This window comes from Eutrigla gurnardus (assembly GCF_963514095.1).
Source record: "Eutrigla gurnardus genome assembly, chromosome: 6".
Taxonomy (NCBI): Eukaryota; Metazoa; Chordata; class Actinopteri; order Perciformes; family Triglidae; genus Eutrigla; species Eutrigla gurnardus.
Window position 1 is genome coordinate 20588506 of NC_139920.1, and position 19399 is coordinate 20607904.

The window sequence follows — 19399 nt, forward strand, 5'->3', positions numbered from 1 at the left end:
TAGCTTTAAATGTGTTCAAGCACATTTTTTTTCACTGCATATAAAAAGCAAATATGCAAATTTGCACTGGGGCAGCCTCAGGCATATATGTGCCTATACTCAGACTGATCTCATGAAGTGGCGTATGTATGACACGCCAACTTGTATGCCATTATGGCGTGTTATCACTACGCACAATCGCCCTTTCGCGTGTTTATCAACGCCGAACCCTAACCCTAAAGGGCGTTTATATACATGCGGATGAGATGGGTCGTTTCGCTAGAGGGCGCTGACAAACACACAGATGTGATGTGTCGTTTCGCTCAGAACGTACACATACTCGCGGATTGCTCGAATTGCGTACAGATTGGCGTGTTATATGTTCTATATTTACGAAAAGTCATGATGCCACGTCGCTATACTACATTATTTTTAAGTGTTTATGGAGCAGCTACAGTGTTAGCATAGTGTACCTAATCCAAACTCCATTCAGAAAACAAGACATTTAAAAGTTCTTTGGTTGTCGTCTTGCAGACAGACCTATCAAAGCATAATTTCAGACTTTCCACGAATTGTCGTCATCATGTCGTCACTTCGGCATCATTTTGATCCATTTGTCACGACAAAATTGCTTGATTTGAGCTCATACTGCTGTAGTAAACCAGGCATATTTTTGCTATTCACAATGAATACAGCTCAATTAAATTCACCGAGCACCTCTGGATGATGTCATGGAGTCAGACAGGACATCTGGCAGAACAAAGCAGCAATAATGGTGATTTTAGCCATGATGGGGGAAACCTGGTTGAGGTCAATGTGGAGTTAAGCCCCCCATCCTCTCTGGGGCGTCGGGCAACTCAGGCAATAAATGCAAATTATTATATGAATAAATACAACTGATCCTGGATTTAATTTTCAGACTCAGTCCTGCAGCCACTCGGCTGAATTGATTGCGTATCCCCGTTGAACCTTCGTTGGACTTTGGCAGCATCTGTATCTACTGACCTGCTGAACAAAAGCCCTTCACCAGGTGATAAAGGAAATAAAAACTCACAAGTAGAACAGGCAGCTACTGACATAACGCTCTAATATCACTCTCCTTTGAGCTCAGGTTTATCAAATACAATGTGGCCTGATTTTATATTTAAGGAATGTGATGTATTGGTCACTTATGCATTTTTTTAAATTGTTTTTATTTAAAGGAAAATAAACAAAATAACAAAGGGCAAGATAGAACAACAATAGTAAAACTGACAATAGTTACAAGTTGACAACAAGTCCAAATGTAAGAAAAACAAGCAAACTACAAAAAAGGGGGCTGCATTAGTCGTGCAAAGGGGATATTGCCCCGCAATGCATCCTGGTACATGAAGGCACGCCTCCACGAGCACAAGCGGGAGCTTCCTCAGTAAATACAGCTGCACTGAATGAGGTTATTGCTTCAATTGATTACATTTACAATCAACACTGATCGGCCCTTCATAAAAAAGGTGGTAAATTCTTTGGTCGTATATATATATCTGGTTTATTGCCCGTCACTATCATTGGGTGGCACCGTTCATTATTGGTGTTCCCTCCGTTTAAAAACACATGATGTGTGTGTGTGTGTGTTATTTACACAGGCAACCGTATAAAAAACAACTCAGGAAATGAGAGAAGAAGACACAAAGGTGGAAACGCAAGACAGGAAGTATAAAGGTGGATTTACCAAAATAAAAAGTGGAAACACAACACAGAGGAGATTGGGACATGATGACGGTCTACGGATCGTTCTGGCGTCTTTCATCACGTTTCATTTTCAATGTTTCAATTCATTTTCAAAACTCCAAAAACCCTAAAAAAGACAGATTCTTCCCTCGGGAATAATAATAATAGAATAGAAGTAACAATACAATAATTAATAAAGTGCATTCTTAACAGACAGTAGAATTTAGGTTACGGGGGATCCAGAGGGTCAGCGCTAGGATTCCATGGCAACGCCATCCTGTCTGGACAGTCGTTACCAGCTGTAACATTCGTGTATCAACTCTGTTCAGTAATAAAATATGAAACGTTGTGCACTAATAAACGCTGCCCCGTGCACTTTTCAAACATTCCACACACGCAAGTGCAGAAGCTCAGATTGTGTATCAGGAACTTTCTCTCTGGTCAACTGGACTCACCATCGTATCTCAAACCCAAGGATTACGATGTAGAAAAAGGACTACATGACAGACAAAGTCAACGCAAACACGGCTCTCAACACAATTATTTGCACAGCTCAAATATTTATATTTACACACAGTATTTTATCACAGCCTTATAATCTGTCTAAGCTCTACTGTTCTCCATCTTTGTCCTTTTGAGTTGTGCAACTATAGCAGAAACGTGGTCGAGATAGAAAAACAGTGGTTCACACTTTACGTGACCTCTGGTGTCTGACACACGAGCAGACGGGTGAATATTATATATAATATTAAATATATAATATTATATATAATATGAAGATGTTAGAAATGTGTCGCTGCGATTATCAGACAAATATCTGAGAAACTGCAGCGAACGGCGGATATCAATAAAGGTGTCAGCGTTGTCCCTGGTGACGCTTTGTGATAATTAAGTCATAAATAAAACATAATAATAATAAAGTCTCCCTTTGATCTGAGAGTCCTGGAGGTGAAGTCCACCTGACACCTGGACTGGACTCAGCACGTCACATGACACGAGCACTTTAAAAGTCAGTGTAACTTATGAAATATGTTATGAAATATGTGTTCTCAATAAGAGAGTTAGATGATAAACCAAAAATATGATAATCTACAAGCATTTTCTAATATTTTTGGTTCAGAAATTCAACGTGGTTTTCAGAAATGTACCAACAGTTTTTGTTTTTTTTTAGTCGCTTTTAACTTAAAGTATTGATTATTGGTTGATATTTATTAGGAGATCCAGTTTGACGCTCATCTGTTTTATTCTGATTGCACTTTGTCCTTCCTTCAATAGAAGAGTTAAAAGATAAAACAAATCAAAGTCAAATCTACTGATGAGTCATTCCTTTCCTCCTGAAAAAAAAACACATATTTAAAATAAATATAAAGTGCTGACCAAATGGAATGAAAAGCTGCAGATACATTGCTCTAATTATGCAGTAAGACTTTGCCTCATGTTTCACTCAGAAGTCACTGACTCGCTGTTCAAAGGAAAATCAGATATGAAAGCAATCGTGTGATTTGCTCCAGAAAGTTATTTTCTCTCTTAACCAGCAAATTTGAAGGTAAAATATCAAATACATTTGATTAAAATAAGACCAGATAACTCATAAATAACTGACTTCATGAATAAAAAAAAAAAGACAACACTTTTAAAAATAGTAATTTCTTTAATTTACAAATATCATATTGAGTCTTAAATACTGAAGGATAACACATATTTTCAACGCTAAACATTATAAATTTAAATGTTGAAATAGTAAAACTTCTCACATGTACCATAAAAAATATAAAAATAGCGTTGGGAGCCTCTCAGCTCTGCATTGAAAACATCACATAATAAAAACATGACATATTCTCCAGCAGGAATCAACAACAATCCACAACCTCAGCGTCGTGTTATGAATACATTATTGCATTGAGTATTTCCTTTATACATACACATACATATTAAACTCCATATTATCATTATTATTATTATTATTAAAGGTGCGTTGCTTTCACGTTTTCCTCGTCCCTCGTCATGGCCGGATTGTCGTACATCTCCAGACTCTTCCTGCTGTTCTTCTTCACCTTCACCTCCTCCTCGCCTTTCTTGCAGCACTTGCAGCCCTTGCAGCAGCAGCAGCAGTGTTTGCCGCAGAAGCCGAAGGCCTTGGTCATCACGGCGTCCCAGGGCGCCATGGAGTGCAGCGGCCGCGGCAGGAAGTCCCAGGTGCGGAGGAACTTGGGCAGGAAGCGGGCGCAGTGGGACTGCATCACGTTGATGACGATCACGAAGATGACCAACGCGATAATGGGCACGCAGACGCCCACCATGACCTTCCAGCCGGCCAGCGACAGGCCAAACACGGACAGAGGGAAAATCAGGAAGCAAAGGATGAGGTAGAGGCCGGCGAACCAGCGGTACTTCGCCGTGTGGTTCCCCAGACCTCTTGCCAGCCGGATGGGAAGCCGCGTGAAGGGGATCGGATACCACAGCAAGATACCCATGATGTTGAAGAAGAAGTGGCAAAGTGCAATCTAGACAAAAAAAGAAAAAAGAAAGAGAGAGTATGTCAAACAAAGCTGTCGGATCTCAGAAATATCAACCAAAAGCAACACAGTCACCAAACAAGCTGTTGGCATTGTACGTTTCTGAAAAAATATGTTAAATTAATACATTTCTCATCAGATACGTATGAGGAAATGTTGATGGAACCGAACAACGGAACAATGGAACAAAACACAAAGTAACAATGTAAAGTAACAAGGTAAAGTAACAATGTAACATAACAAGGTAAAGTAACAATGTAAAGTAACAAGGTAAGATAACGTCAAGTAACAAGGTAAACTAACAACATAAAGTAACAATACAAGGTAAAAATGTAATATAGCAACCCTGATTAAAAAAAAAAAAAAAAATAGCAACTGCCCTTTACATTACATAACAAGTGTAAAGTCAGCGTGTCCTTTGCCTACAAAACATCATGAGAATTCATAAAATAGCAGAAGTTTCGTCACTAAAAACAAAAATGTCATCCTCATGGTAAAAAGTTAGGGGATCACAAAGATTAATCCACTGGGGACCATGAATGTTTTTACAAGATTTATTCTGGTTGGCCAAATATTTCAGTTTCAAGTGTTGAGGAACTGAAAGGGCAATATTACCAGAAATCGGTTCCAATGCTAGCTCCCATTGCTAACAACCTTCTACAGCATCTTACCTGCAGGGAGTTGGCTAGCGTTGCTGCGGGGCTAGCCATAGCAGCGAGGATAGCGGTGGTTGTCGTACCAAGATTTGACCCCAGCGTCAGAGGATAGGCCCTCTCAAGGCTAATGACACCGATGCCTGGTGAAAGAGTGACATGATATGTAATAAAACATAATAAAAAAAAAATACCGCCTCATCATTATGCAAACGGCTACTTACCGACAAGCGGAGTTATGGCAGAGGTGAACACTGAGCTGCTCTGGACGATGAAGGTCATCCCCGCTCCCACCAAGATGGCGATGTAGCCGGTAACCCAAGCAAAGGGGAAGGGGAAGTCTGACGTCAAACAGAAAGACCGGAGGTGAGCCATACACCTGATGTGTGACTGCACACATGGCGGCCAAACGAGCACTTTAATCATATATGTTCCTGAGCTTCCTCTCCGCCGTGCAGCAGGACCAGGACCAAGACCTGGGCCTGGACCCTGGAGGCGAACCATCGAGCATCACCATAGAGTGGGGTTCTTTACCTGTGTTGAGCACCTTCTTGATGACCACGGCCACCTGTCCCTTCAGCATGGAGTTGAGCAGCTTGACGATGAGGATGAGGCAGGTGCAGAGGACGAACAGTGAGACTGCCAGCAGGATCAGGCCCACCGCCAGATCCGGCAGATTAGCGTTGACGAAGAGGTGTTTACCTGCAGCAGGGAGGATCAGAGAGATGACGGGCATTTAAAGCGTCCACATGTGTGACTGGGAGCTCATAAAATATGTCTTTCATTCCAATTTGTCAAACCTGCGATAAGTCCCGCCCCTCAAATGCAGACCAATCATAGCGTAGCATCACCCATAACTATCCATAGACTTAGATGCATTGCTTCAGAACTTAAGAGTTAATTTTGTGGATAGAGGAGCGGAGTCCCGTATCATCAATTCTGCAAATTTAAAAGGTAATTGTTCAAGTCCATTAAGGCTCAGTTTGTCATCGTATCGTTTAGTTTATCGTAAAACCACTCAGTGAACTACTCCTCTGGTCTCACACAACGTACGTCACCAACAGCTACGTTTCATTTTTGGTTGGAAAGTCTTTATAATTACGTATTTTCATAGTCTGATACTTCAAACTACAAATGTGACTTTCTTGATGTGCAAAATTATCATTACAATCGATGTCAATGTCATGGATCTATGAGACACCTTCAATCCGGGTCTCTCCAAGACCACCTGATGTGGCCAGTCTATGGGGAAGTTATTTTCCTTCATATCAAACCGCTAAATCGTCATAGCGTGACCTCTTTGACACGTCCTGTGATGCAGCCCTACTATTAGAATTTTTTCAGGGAGCTCTGTAAGTGACAGTGTGGGCTCCATGGTAGCTCTGACAGCATGACGGAGTAGCAGCGGTGGGGGGGTGGGGCTTAGCCAAGGGTCATTTGGAGGCAGAAATGCTTTGACCACTTCATGGTCCCGTGGTACTCAGGTGCTTCGACCAGGCAGCATGAATAGACGTATTGAGCAGGTAGACGGGTTTTTAGCTGAGTCACTGTGACGGCTCAAAGGTAGTCTTTGTCCCGCCATCAGAAGGTCTGGATGAAGGAGCTTGTTGTGGTCTCATGTATCGCCGAGCTTCAGTGGATCAGATAATCCTAACTGCTTTGTAAATGCTCTTTTTTTTCTTTCTACTTGGTATTCACTGGCGAAGGCACACTTACATTTCTCTTGGTAATTGGTCCAAGACGAGTTCATCTGGGTCCAGGTCAGGTTTCCGTCCTCCCAGCAGACGGCTCCGCCAGGACAGTCCGCCACTGTCACATTCCAGAATGTCTGCAGGCATAAAAACAGCAGCAATAATTAAAAAACCCACCGGTGATCTTTAAATGATCATACCTTTTATGAAATAACACCCCTTCAAAAGCATGATCCAACAACGTGGTCACGATGCACGGACAATATCAATGATTAACGGGGACCAAGCAGAGGTAACCATAGCTTTATCATGTGTTTTCACTGCAGCTGTGTTAAAGGAAACTAATAATTAATACACGTGATGTAGCTGTTGTTGATTTCTCACCATGTTAGTTTCCTTCTTGCACCACACTTTGATCAGACTCTTGTTCCTAGCGGCTGGGTCGCCCGTGGCGATCCCGGTGATAACAGATTTGTCCAGCTAAAGAAAAAACACAATTTTATTAAAAATGTTAATGTTGAATGTTTATTCCCTGGTGGTTCGATTCCGGCCGAGTCCTACTTCAATGATGGAGTTGGTGAGTGGGTCCGTGATGACGTTGAGCAGGTCGGGGGCATTGTCTCCAGTCTGGATGTTGAAGGACTCGATGATGAGGTTGGTGAGTTTGAACAGGACGCCGGTAGCAACCTCCAGAGGCAGAAGGATCAGCACGGACAGCCAGTTGAAGAAGTCATGAACCGTGGCGCCGGCGAAGGCCCTGGAAGGGGGGCAAAGTTGAGGTTTCTGGGCTTTAATGTTGTATGTCGGCATTTTCTCTGATATTAGCTCTGGTTTACCGGCGGAACTCGTTTCGATCTCCAGCCTGCATCATCGCCACGATAGTGTTGGTTACCGATGTTCCGATGTTGGCGCCCATGATGATCGGCACTGCAGACCGGACTTCCAGCACTGAGGGACAGAAAGCCATCATATTAATATGTACTGAGACAACAAGGCACTGGACAGAGACATGTAGAAGACCAGCAGCTGGACTAGATGGGAGCAAGACTTTATAGTTGTATAGACTATTTATTGTTACTTTGTGACTCTTTGAAGTTACTTTGTGTCTCCTTGCAGTTACTCTGCATCTTTGTAGTTACTTTGTATCTCTTTGTATTTACTTTGTGTCTCGTTGTAGTTACTTTGTGTCTCTTTGTAGTTACGTTGTGTCTCGTTGTAGTTACTTTGTGTCTCTTTGAAGTAACTTTGTGTCTCTTTGTGATTGTTTGTAATTATTTGTCGTTACTCTGCGTCTCTCTGTAGTTACTTTTTGTCTCTTTGAAGTTGCTTTGTGTCTGTCTGGGGTTGTTTGTATCTCTTTGTCTTTAGGTTGTTATTTTGTTGGTCTCTTCCTTCGTCTTTTTACGAACATTTTATAGTTGAAGACAAGAGGGGCCCCTGACACTTGTGGCGACCGGGCTCAGTAATCCATCTGCACACACACAGATGTCTTTCAATAGACATGTGGACAAACCTGAGCGTGTGTGTATGCGTGTGTGTGTGTGTGTGTGTGTGTGTGCGTGTGAGTGTGTGCGTGAGAGTGAGTGTGTCCTACTTACGTCCAGAGGACACCATGCTGACCACAATAGAGGAGGAGGTGCTGGAGCTCTGGACCAGCACGGTGACTAACACCCCGATCACCAGACCGGCCACAGGGTTGGACAATATTACATTGTCCTGGAAGATGTCACCAGCAGCTTTGCCTGTACACACACAAACACACACACACACACACACACACACACACACACCCTCAGGTCACAAACACAGCTCTTACATAAGCAGCGCTCCGCCGGCCACGGCGGCATTATCAAGGAAATCAACTAAATGTGCAGCGACGGCTGCTGATAAAGAGCCAGGATGTTCTCGTTTACCTCCAACAAGCTGGAAAGCGGAGCTGAGGATGTCCAGCGAACAGATGAACATGTAGAGGAGACCCAGCAAGGTGATGGCCTTCAGGATAGCAGTCAGCACCCGCACTATCCTCTCTTTAGTGTTAAGCTCTGGAAGAAGAAAAACACACACAGAGTGATGAATCAGATCAGGGGGGTTTTATTGTGAAGGTGTTTGCAACGCAGGAAGAGACAAGCCGCCTCACCTGACCACTTGGCTCCTGTGTCTTTGAGCTTGGGGAGATCCCAGGGGTCCTCCGCATCTGGATCTGGTTGCTCATTGACCAGGTCAACGGTGGAGTACGCCGGCAGAATGGCACCGTCTTTAGCCGGAGCACCATCGTCTAGTGTCAGGAGACAATTTTATTTAATTGGGGGGGGGGGGGGGTGGTATCCTGAATATAATCCAGAATTGATCATATGTGAATTTATATACACTCAAATAAATCTGCATATAAACATGTTTAAATATGTCCCAAACACAGGCCTGTAACTAAATACATATTCAGAATCATGCACATTACGTCCCCATAGAGACAGTCTGAGGAGGTTTTAACGTGTCCAAGAGACAAAGGAGGACCTACCAAGATCTGGAGAGGGGTCCGTCCCCACCTGTGGTCTTGGAGCCATGACTGTCTGTCTGAGAGGGAAAAGTCCACAGAAGATATGATTATCATGCTATTGATGACATTAGAAGCAGCAGGTGCAGAGTGAGCTTTTCAAAATAAAAATACTTTTTTAGTCTACAAACGTTCTAATTATATCAGTTAATTAAAAACCGAAGACTTGGTCACTTTTAAGGTTGATCCAGTGAAGTCTTAAAAAAAAAAAAAAAAAAAAAAATCCCCGAGTTAAAAATACAAAATAAAACGCCTTATGGGCACAAACAAAGAAAAACTAACAACATAGAATACAATCTCAAATCACTGCAGTGAGTGAGTCCGTATTACGGTCCGGGACCGTAGTGGATCCGGTGTGGGATACGCACCTGCAGCGGAGCTTCACCTGGTTACCTGTCGCTGCTCCGGACGAAGCCGCTTTTATAGCGCAGCGCAGAGAACACACGCTGCTGTCGGTTCAAAGGTCGCGCACACACGTGCACGGGACAGGAGGCTGCAAGGTGCGCTCGCTCGTCCGCGCGTGTGCGCGTGTGTGAGTGGGCCCACTGAAAAGCTTTTATTAACTATGTGATACACGTTAATTATAGTGTTGAATGTTGAGAACATCTTTTCATTTTTAATTTAATTTAAATGTTCAGATGTTGTTTTACAGGTGCAAGGTTCCATTGGGCACTGACACCTGTCTGCAGGCTTTAGTCGGAGCCACGGAGGACCGCTCATGGAATAAGACATAAGGGAAGCTGCCCCCTGGTGGTCGTAAATGTAACAGCAAGCTGCAGATTTATTTAGATGTTACATTTATGTGTGTTTTCTTACATTTCTGTCTCGCTGTCTTTATTGTGAAGCATGTATGAAAGGTGTATTATTATTATTATTATTTGTGTTATTTAATTATTAGTATTGTTATTATTATTATTATTATTATTATTATTATTATTATTATTATTATTATTATTATTATATTGAACAATAATTAATAAGAAAAACACTCTTTGGTCAAACAGCTGCTAATTAAAGTCCGCAGACGGCAACAAGGCCTCACACACTATTAAAGTGACTCCTTGTTGTCATTAAATGTAAACACTGAATTCCACGCATTTTTATTTTGTATTTTCTTGCAAATGCAACTGATATTTTTGTTTTCACAACTACATGATGTATAATCACAAGGCTCTCATTTAGTGTACACACACTCACACGTTTGCAACACGTGCACATATACATATACACCTGTTGCTAATTAGTCCGAGTTTACAGCTGGAGATTCGACTGTAACAACGTTCATATTACATCTAAAATCAACGCCATGAAGACGAGTCAATGATTAAACCAGAGTGATGCTTCAGATCCTCCCAAAAACCTCAATAAAACGATCAGCGGATCAAAGGCTGAACTAAAAACAGTTCAGTGAGTTCAGCCTCAACCATATCATATTAACATGATAATGTGGTGAACCCACCAAAATAAGAGCAGTGGCTGCTCGACATGATAATGTGGACACCTCGCCAAAATAAGAGCAGTGGCAGCTCGTTTGATAATGACCATGATAATGTGGAGAACTGCTTTTAAAGTGCTTCGGTGGTTTTATGTGACCTTCTTCGCGCTCTTCTTCTACTCCTTTTATCACCGTAGACTCACACATGTAAAACACACCAGTTATTTCTACTAAATCTAATCACGTTAACTAATATTTCATGCTTGCCTTCAGAGATAAGCAGCCTGTTACCTGAGCTGATCCTGGATCATCAAAACAGCAGCTAATAACCAGCAATCATTGTAGTGAACCACTTTACTACACAGCCAGTCATATTAATAATCATCATAATAATAATAAAATGACAAAGCGTTCAGCACAACAGCTGCACTCAAGAACAAGAAACTCGGCTTCATCAATATAAGGACAAGGACACAAACAATAAATTATGAACATATTGTTAAATAAATCAAACATTTTTACATGAAAATAATTATTTTTTTAATGATTTCCTTTCATTTAATTTCTTCTTTTATTTGGACCACTGGAAATCAAATATAGTCCTTGTAGACAAGCCAGACACATTTTTATTCATCTTAATTTATTTCAATTAGTTTCCTCGTCCAAATCCCATCTCGCACATTAAAATTAATCTTAGACAAAGTCAAACATTACAGTGAGGATTTTAATCTTTGCTTTCAAACGTTGCATAACTGTTTTCCAGCAGCGGTGATTATTATTATTTTTCTTTTTTACAGTCTGATAATTATTTGTTTTGCAGATAAGGTCCAGCTGCAGTTTATTGCGGATCAAATACCTATTTATGACGCGTCGCTGATAATTGGCGCCCGGAGCTTCTGTGCGGTTGTGATATTACGCGTGATGGGTTTTTGATCGGAGAGGTTTTCGTGTTCTGACCTTTGACACCCCCAGCACGCGGTAACATGCATCTTAAACACGGCTCTGTTTTACATTTCAGCTGGTTATTTATTGACGGAGCCATTAGGTTTGATGCAATGGTCCCCCCCCCATGTGACTCCAGAAGACATACGGTGGAGAGATCAGCTGAGGTTTACCTTTGACCTTTGGAATGCCACTGTCATTGCACCCTCCCCCCCTCCCATGCACCAATCAAAATGCTTTGTCATTACATTACTGTTTTTACATTATTGTTCTTTTTTCAGAAAACGCTCCGTGACCCGACTTTTTTAATCCGAGCTGCAGATTCCCGTCATGCTGCTGGACTCTTCATGTTTTCCTTTGTGATGATGGCGTGCCGTCAATGATTGGCTGCGAGGCCACTGGGTTGATGCCACCCGTGCTGCCATGCTGGCACACAGTCCATGGGAAGGTCAGGCGGTTTGTCATGTTGTTGCTGCCGGGGGTTCCACCCTGTAGTACTACGCCGCTGTCATCCATAAAACCATAAAACTCAGCTGTTAGAACTCGTCCAAACCGGTTGGGTGTCAGAGAGACGGCGACACGGAGCCAAGGAATCTGCATCTGATGCAAAGTCTCTCCTTGTATTCTGTTCGTAGACACATCTGATAAGGCATTTAAGTCAGAAGAATAGATCATATTCACTCTACTTGACCCTTATCAACAATTCAAATTTTATTTGATTATATAATAACATATATTATATATGTTTAATAATATAATAAAATATATATTTGATTATATATATATTTTATTTACTAATATATATATATATATAATCTTATATTTTATTATATATATTATATTAAATAATAAAATATATATTATATATAGTTTATTATAGACCCCAAAATCACTAATCATACATAGGACATCCTCTGTCCCGGGACACTCTCATCGGATAAGAGGGGGGTATCTAGACTGGATGCTTCATAGAGAACCAGTAATTCTGAGAACCATTCAGAGCCCCGTAGACCAGAAACAGGATTATAATATGCATCTGAGACACATGAGAAGCCGGTGCAGAGATTTAAGGATCCTCTTCTTGTTGCTGGTCTGGACTCTGCAGCAGCGTTCTTGATGAGTAGCCGGGTTTTCACTGTAAATGTAAAGTCAGATGTTTTACAGTGTATTTTTATACAGGTCACATGAGCAGCAGGAGAGTCTCCGTGCATCGTCTCTTCCGTCCATTGGATGGCGCTACTGTGATGCCCACAGGACGGAGCTGCTTCTCACCTCCACCAGCAGATGGAGGCGAATTAAAGTCAGAAGGTTTGGTCTTCATGTCTCTACAGAGAGGTCTTACTGCTTCCTTTCACACAGTCTTTGAATAATATAGAATACAGTTTAAACTGCAAAGTGATGTAATCATGTAATAAATACTGGGTCTAATGAATACTTTTACTTCTACTTTAACTTCAGTATTCCTGCAGAGAGGTTCTGTTAATCCGTTTCCTTCCCAAACATCAGTTTGTCTCCGTTGTTCATCATCACATCCTGTCGTACTGAACTTGGATGTATATTTGTGAGAACGTTGCCGAGGTCGATCTGTCTATCTGCCCCCCCCCCCCCCGCCCAGCAGACAGCTCACTCTCCAGCGACGACTCTTGGCCGACCTTGGTGATGATTGATAGGAAAACACGATGCATCTTCACACGGACGGCGAATCTCTCCATCTCCCTCGTTTGATGCCTTCCACGTGTTCAACATGTGTTTTAGGAAACGTGGTTTTTCCTGTTTTCATGTGTTTCTTTGTCGTTAAAGTAAACGGTCGAACATTTGACAAGATGCCACTTTCTCTGTTAATGTCTCCGTAATGTTATTCTTGCTGTCGTTTTTGTGTTTGTGTCATTTGTGTACATGAATATTATGCAAATGAGGGCTCTTAACTTGTGATAATTAATGCAGGTTGCAAGCATTTACAACCAGATGCATGCTGGGAAGACCAAACCAAAGTTTACTTTCTGATTTTTATTTTATTTTTTTCATTTTTTGCCAGCGACGACAGACATTTATTCGGAGTACGACCTCTGTTGGGAAAATCAGCAATAAACAAGAAGAAGAAGAAGAAGAAGAAGAAGAAGAAGAAGAAGAAGAAGAAGAAGAAACGTGACTTCATGATTGATCCGTTGGTGTGCAGCAGCTCCTCAGTATTTCAGAATGATCTGGAGAGAAAACATGATTATTGACACGTGAAATGTTTGACCAGATAGAATAAGTGTATCAAGGAGAGAAGCTACAGGGGGGATGAACTGGTTTCGCTTTCATTATTCTGGAGGGTTAAAAAATACTTTTTATGTAGTATTTTCAGATTTATTAAGTGATACAAAGAGATATCTTATAATTCTCCCTGTAAAAAACTTCAGATTCAGGTTCAGATTTCTGGTCTGGAAATGTATTAACTTATTTAAGATACTATCTCATTTGCATATTTAAACATGGCCGGCCCAAGCCTTTTGGGGGCCCTAAGCAGAGTTTGATTTGGGCCCCCCCTCCTACCACTGCGGAATGTTTTACGATGATTATTGACACCGATGTCACACTCTAATGTTACATTATAACTTGTATTAATACAGTGACGGATTATCAACCACTGTCCCCTTGGGTACAGTATAAACAGCATAAAGACCTCCCCCCCCCCCCCCCCCCCCCCACACCCTATTTGTGCAAAAGTGGGTGCAAATGGGGGAGGAGGGTCTTGGTGGATGTGATTTCCTGTATTGTGGTGCATTTTAGGGATGGCCAGCTGGAGAATGGCAATACCTAAATTAGTTCAGATTCATAGCCTAAACATATCCACACTCGATTGGGGGGGGGGGGGGGGGGTAAGCAGCCGCTTAGTTTGCTTATGCTTCGGGCCGGTCCTGTATTTAAACTTAACATTTCAGAAAAGCTGTAATACAAAAAGATGATAATCTGAAAGTAAAAAATAAACACAGATGTTTCATGCTGATATCTATTAGTCCACATTCCAACTCACGCCGTTGATCCACTCGGTGAAGGCGGAGATGCGGGTGAACACAGTGGGCTTTTTCACCTCGTTGCAGGCGCGAGAGGAAACAAAGCTGGTGACGCCCTGGACGTACCAGCGCCCGTCCAGACCCCGACAGTTCAGGGGACCGCCCGAGTCTCCCTGAGACGGGAACAGGAAGAGGAACACGTTAGAGACCTTGTTCACGGCGTGTGGTTCTCAGGTCTGACAGGTGGGAGGACGCCTCACGCACGTTGCATCCAGATACGGTGTCTCCTCCGGCACAGATCATGGTGGTCTTGACGTTGATGCCCCACCAGTCGCTGCGACTGCACACGCTGTGCTCCACCACAGGAAGCAAGGCCTGCTGCAGCCTATCAGGCATCGGGCCGTTGGCTGAGAGACAGACAGGACAGAGATGCTCAGCAGCACAGAAATACATACTGGATCTAGCAAGAGACACATCTGCTGGTTTACCACAGCTGGAGGAATCCAGAATAAACTATTTATCTGTGATTTAATATCAATAACCAGATGAAAAGGATATTGAAATAACTTCATAATGATGGCAATCAGTAAAAAGTGTGAAGTCATGCTTTGTTAGGTCTGTCTTCAAGACGACGAGCAAACTACTTTTGAAACGCTTGTTTTCTGAATGGAGTCTGGTTGATGGGTGCTAGGCTATGCTAACATTGTAGCTGCTCCATCAACACTCCAAATAAGGTCATCAAGACATAAATACGGCAGATACCTTGTTGTTTGGACCACAGACAGTCTCTGGTTTCTCCACATAGTCTGGTCTGGTCTCTACTCTCATAGCTACTATGGTAGACCTCTGGTAAATGTAAATGTCAAGGCCTGAAGCTCCGTTGATGCTCTACACAAAGTGATGATGGGGTCTTACTGTAGAGGTTTCCCCAGCCGGAGATGAGACACTCGGACCCGGGGGCTGGGATTTCTCCGGCCTCTGGAAGACACGCGATGTCGACGACGTCATTGATGATGGGGCTCTGATCCAGTTTCAGCAGGGCCAGATCATTCCTGCGACAAAAAAATAATTATCACAGTTAGATTCTCACTGATTGAGGAGTCGAGCAAGCCAAGATACCCTTCTACCAAGCATCGGCGATATCGGAGACAAGGGGTGCCTGCACAAACACAGAAGGTGGGACAGGACTTCACCTCTCTATAGCAAAGGAAGCTCAAATCTGATTGGCTTGTTGACTCACATGTAGGAATCCACCGCCGATACTAAAACAAGGTGAATTCATCGACTCACCCGTCTCTCACGAAGTCGATGTCCCAGTCCGGGTGGACGATGATACGCAGAACATCTCGGATCTGTTCGGTTCCCTCCTGCTGGCTCATGTCATGTTCTCCCAACACGACGCGGTACACGTCTCCCGGCCTGAAACACACCTCATTATTATTACTTCCTTCATAATTAACACTTATAAATCAATCTAAATCTTCTTGCTTTTAGTCACCAGATGCAGTGTCCGGCGGTCAGCACCCAGCGAGGTCCAATCAAGATCCCCCCGCAGGTGTGATGGAAGCGGCTGCCGTGCTTCACCTGCAGCGAGATCTGAGGAGCAAATCGGAGAATGGTGAACATGTAAACACGTGTAACAACACACACAGAGGGAGAGTGACTTCTCTCTCTGCTCACAGAGACATGACTCCGCCATATCTTTACATAGACTGTAGTTAATAATGCTCTGAATGTTAAACAAAGCTCCTTTAACCAGCGACGTGTTATCTGGTGACTCTTCGTGGTTGCCCGTAGAGATGGCAGCTGCACACTCATGCCGCCAACATGCGTTTGCATATTTCTGACGACGCCGGCCGTAAAAAGGTTCATTATTGTATAGTATAGTGAATGATGAACAAATATGGACACGTGTGCAGACACACACGTAATCTGTATGCACTGGACTTCAGCTCTCTGTACCACCTACTGCTGTAACATAGTATGTCAAATGTCACAAGTGAAAGAAAATGTTATGTGTTATGTCAAGCGAAAAATGCAATAGACAAGAAAAGACTATGATGTTGATTTTTTTTTTTTTTTTACATTCTATTTTTTATTTTTATTTTTATTTTTTTTATTTTATTATTTTTTCTTTCTTTTCCCCCCTGTGGGTAATGGGGGCGGGACTAGATAAGCCTCGGCTTCTCCCGCTTTCCCTTTCGGCCATGTGTATTCATTTTTACTGTGTGAGCAAGATGTGTGATGATGACTTAACGGACATGCCCGAAATAAACAAATAAATAAAATGAGGAACAGGAAGCTGACATTACCTGCCAGGGCCAGCTGTTGGGGCGGGCTTCCTCTCCGTTCACCACCCGGTTGGTGTTAGGTGTGAAGGCCGGTGCACCACATCCAAAAACTACAAACATGGCAACATTCATCTTAATGGTCTGATTATATGTGCAAAACTGCTTTCAAGTAAAAATAATAATAATGTTAAAATACTCAACATACAGTATAATATTCAAAATAAATAAAAAGTACAAATTGACTTTGTCTCAAGAAGTATTTACATTCTACTCCCTTATGTATGTTTAAATAATAATAGAGATAATAATAAATAAAATAAAAAGTTTTAGCCGACTCACCGTACGCCACCTGGAGCAGCAGCAGGACCAGAGTCGGTGTCATGATGGTGTTCTCTGGAACAACACACCCGGTTCAGGTCTCTTATACCTCCGTCCATCTGCAGACCGAAGACCGGATCACATCCAGCCTGCTGGATCGTTATCATGGGAGTCTGGGAAGAACTTCCTGTTCCCCAGATGGTCCGCCATGCCGCTGGTCTGTACATGTGCTGTCTGTACAGGGGATTTAAGATTCAACTATAGGATTCAGGGAGTTGATCATGTTTTTCCAAAAGAGTTTCTTGTAAATCAACAAGTTATGGATGTAAAATACTCTATTACGAGTAATAATACATAAGTAGCATCAGAAAAATGCCCTTTAAGTACAAAAAGTACAAAGTTAATTCATTATGTAGGATGGACACTGTGAATTCTAATACTCAGTTATAATGAAATACTCAATTAAAGTATAACTAGCTCCAAATTGTATCTGTAATGTCTTTGCACAAATCATATGTTTAAATCTCCTCGACGATATACTAAAGCTAAAAAGCAACCAATAAATCATGATGTATTATTATAGATTAATCTACTGCAGTATATAAAGAAGTGTTTTCCAAGGACCAGACTCCATTTAGAAAACCTCTCGTTTTACTTGAGGCAGGGTTCTGACAGTCTCTACCAGCTCATTCCTGGTCCTAGTACGAAAATTTTTATTTTTATTCTTCGATATATATTGTCAAATATGTGCACAATATGGCCAGAGATGTGATAAAAAAAAGGAGATTTTCATTTGAACTCGACTTCAGAAAATAGCCAATCGTCTCTCTTTTACACTTACACAATTCAACCCATTAACTTAAAGGAAAAGTTCGGAATTTTGGACATAGGTCCTCATTTCCAACTTACCCGAGGTGATATAGGTCGGTGGAGACCGTTTTCAGCACAATTGGTCCAGTCCTTATATTTGCACAAGTCACCGTTGCTAACTGGTGTTGAGCTAGCGCACGTCAACGGTAACATCCAGCCTGTCACTAAAAACAGCTTTAACTGCTCCGCAGAACACCCGAGACAAATGTATTATGACGTCGGACTATCGATGTACATGTCAGTGTTGGTAGAATAATTTAAAAAAATGTTTTAACGCTGCTACGAGTACTAGCTGTCACGACTGTAGGGCGCTTAGGTTTCGTTTTTACGCACTACTACTAACACGCAAAGTAAAATTCCGCTGCTGCTGACAAACTAGTCCCTCAAAATGTTTTATCATTGAAAATGCAAGGTTGGTTTAATTTCTAAAATTATTCTACCAACACTGACATGTACATCGATAGTCCGACGTTATAATACATTTGTCTCGGGTGTTCTGCGGAGCAGTTAAAGCTGTTTTTAGTGACAGGCTGGATGTTACCGTTGACGTGCGCTAGCTCAACACCAGTTAGCAACGGTGACTTGTGCAAATATAAGGACTGGACCAATTGTGCTGAAAACGGTCTCCACTGACCTATATCACCTCGGGTAAGTTGGAAATGAGGACCTATGTCCAAAATTCCGAACTTTTCCTTTAAGTGTTTGGACACCATTTAAAATGTGATCAGATTCTTTACTTGGACGGAGCGTTACCACTAAAAGGATGCAACATTACCAGAGACTTAAAATACAAGTAAAAACAAGTAATGAATTCCATAATTCAGGATAATGAAAAAAAGCAAGCTAGAATCAATTTGTACCATTATAGACCTGAGGTTAAAAGTAAAAAAAATATCCTCACAGTAACTTTAAGTAAAAGACGCATTAATGGGAACCGTTGAGGTGAACATTGAGGAAGAGAGACTTCAGTGTTCTTGCTGACATGACCGGTGATCTCTGGGAGCTATGACGGATCAATAATGGTGATAAAGCATGGAAACGTGCAGTTGAACAGGAAGAAGAAGACCCCCCCCAAACACACAGAACAAACTGTTCCTGGAGTGAAACTGTGGCGTTTGTGAAAACCAGATTAGCTGAGGAAGCAACTCCAACAGAAAGTGAGACGGGGGGTTTAGTGTCGTCAGCTGTCTCACTGCTCTGCTAGAAATAAATTCTCCTCCTGAACCGCAGAACCGGAGAGATTTGGGCTTCCTTCAAGACAAACAGTCCTGTAACAACTTTCTCTGCTTTAATAATAACATGACAACGGGCGAAGGGGGCCCAACACGCTCCTGCTGGATCTGGACCCGATTCTTCACGCCTCGCTCAGTCGGGATCCTTTTCCTCCCGAGGGGGAAACTAACATCGCTCCCCGAAGACGACGGCGTGCATCAATAAATCTACAGTCTTT

The 19399-nt window shown here is 42.2% G+C and overlaps 2 protein-coding genes across 2 annotated transcripts; both read right to left on the reverse strand.

The window, feature by feature from the left end:
- Window positions 1-3316: 3316 nt before the first annotated feature.
- slc34a2b (solute carrier family 34 member 2b) lies at window positions 3317-9494 on the reverse strand. Its single transcript, XM_084010629.1, has 13 exons — window positions 9466-9494; window positions 9062-9117; window positions 8684-8821; window positions 8460-8588; window positions 8145-8288; window positions 7383-7494; window positions 7108-7303; window positions 6931-7026; window positions 6572-6683; window positions 5390-5557; window positions 5080-5196; window positions 4874-4998; window positions 3317-4190 (listed from the first exon to the last, which is right to left on the reverse strand). Exons 2-13 carry the CDS (start codon window positions 9105-9107, stop codon window positions 3651-3653), a joined length of 1923 nt encoding a protein of 640 aa, XP_083866755.1. The 5' UTR covers window positions 9108-9117; window positions 9466-9494; the 3' UTR covers window positions 3317-3650.
- Window positions 9495-13588: 4094 nt separating this feature from the next.
- On the reverse strand, window positions 13589-17289 carry LOC311014457 (chymotrypsin-like elastase family member 3B; the record flags this gene model as incomplete). Its single annotated transcript, XM_084011079.1, has 9 exons — window positions 13589-13675; window positions 14491-14643; window positions 14735-14877; window positions 15386-15522; window positions 15761-15889; window positions 15969-16066; window positions 16783-16871; window positions 17101-17154; window positions 17229-17289. 9 exons carry the CDS (start codon window positions 17287-17289, stop codon window positions 13658-13660), a joined length of 882 nt encoding a protein of 293 aa, XP_083867205.1. The 3' UTR covers window positions 13589-13657.
- Window positions 17290-19399: the final 2110 nt, after the last annotated feature.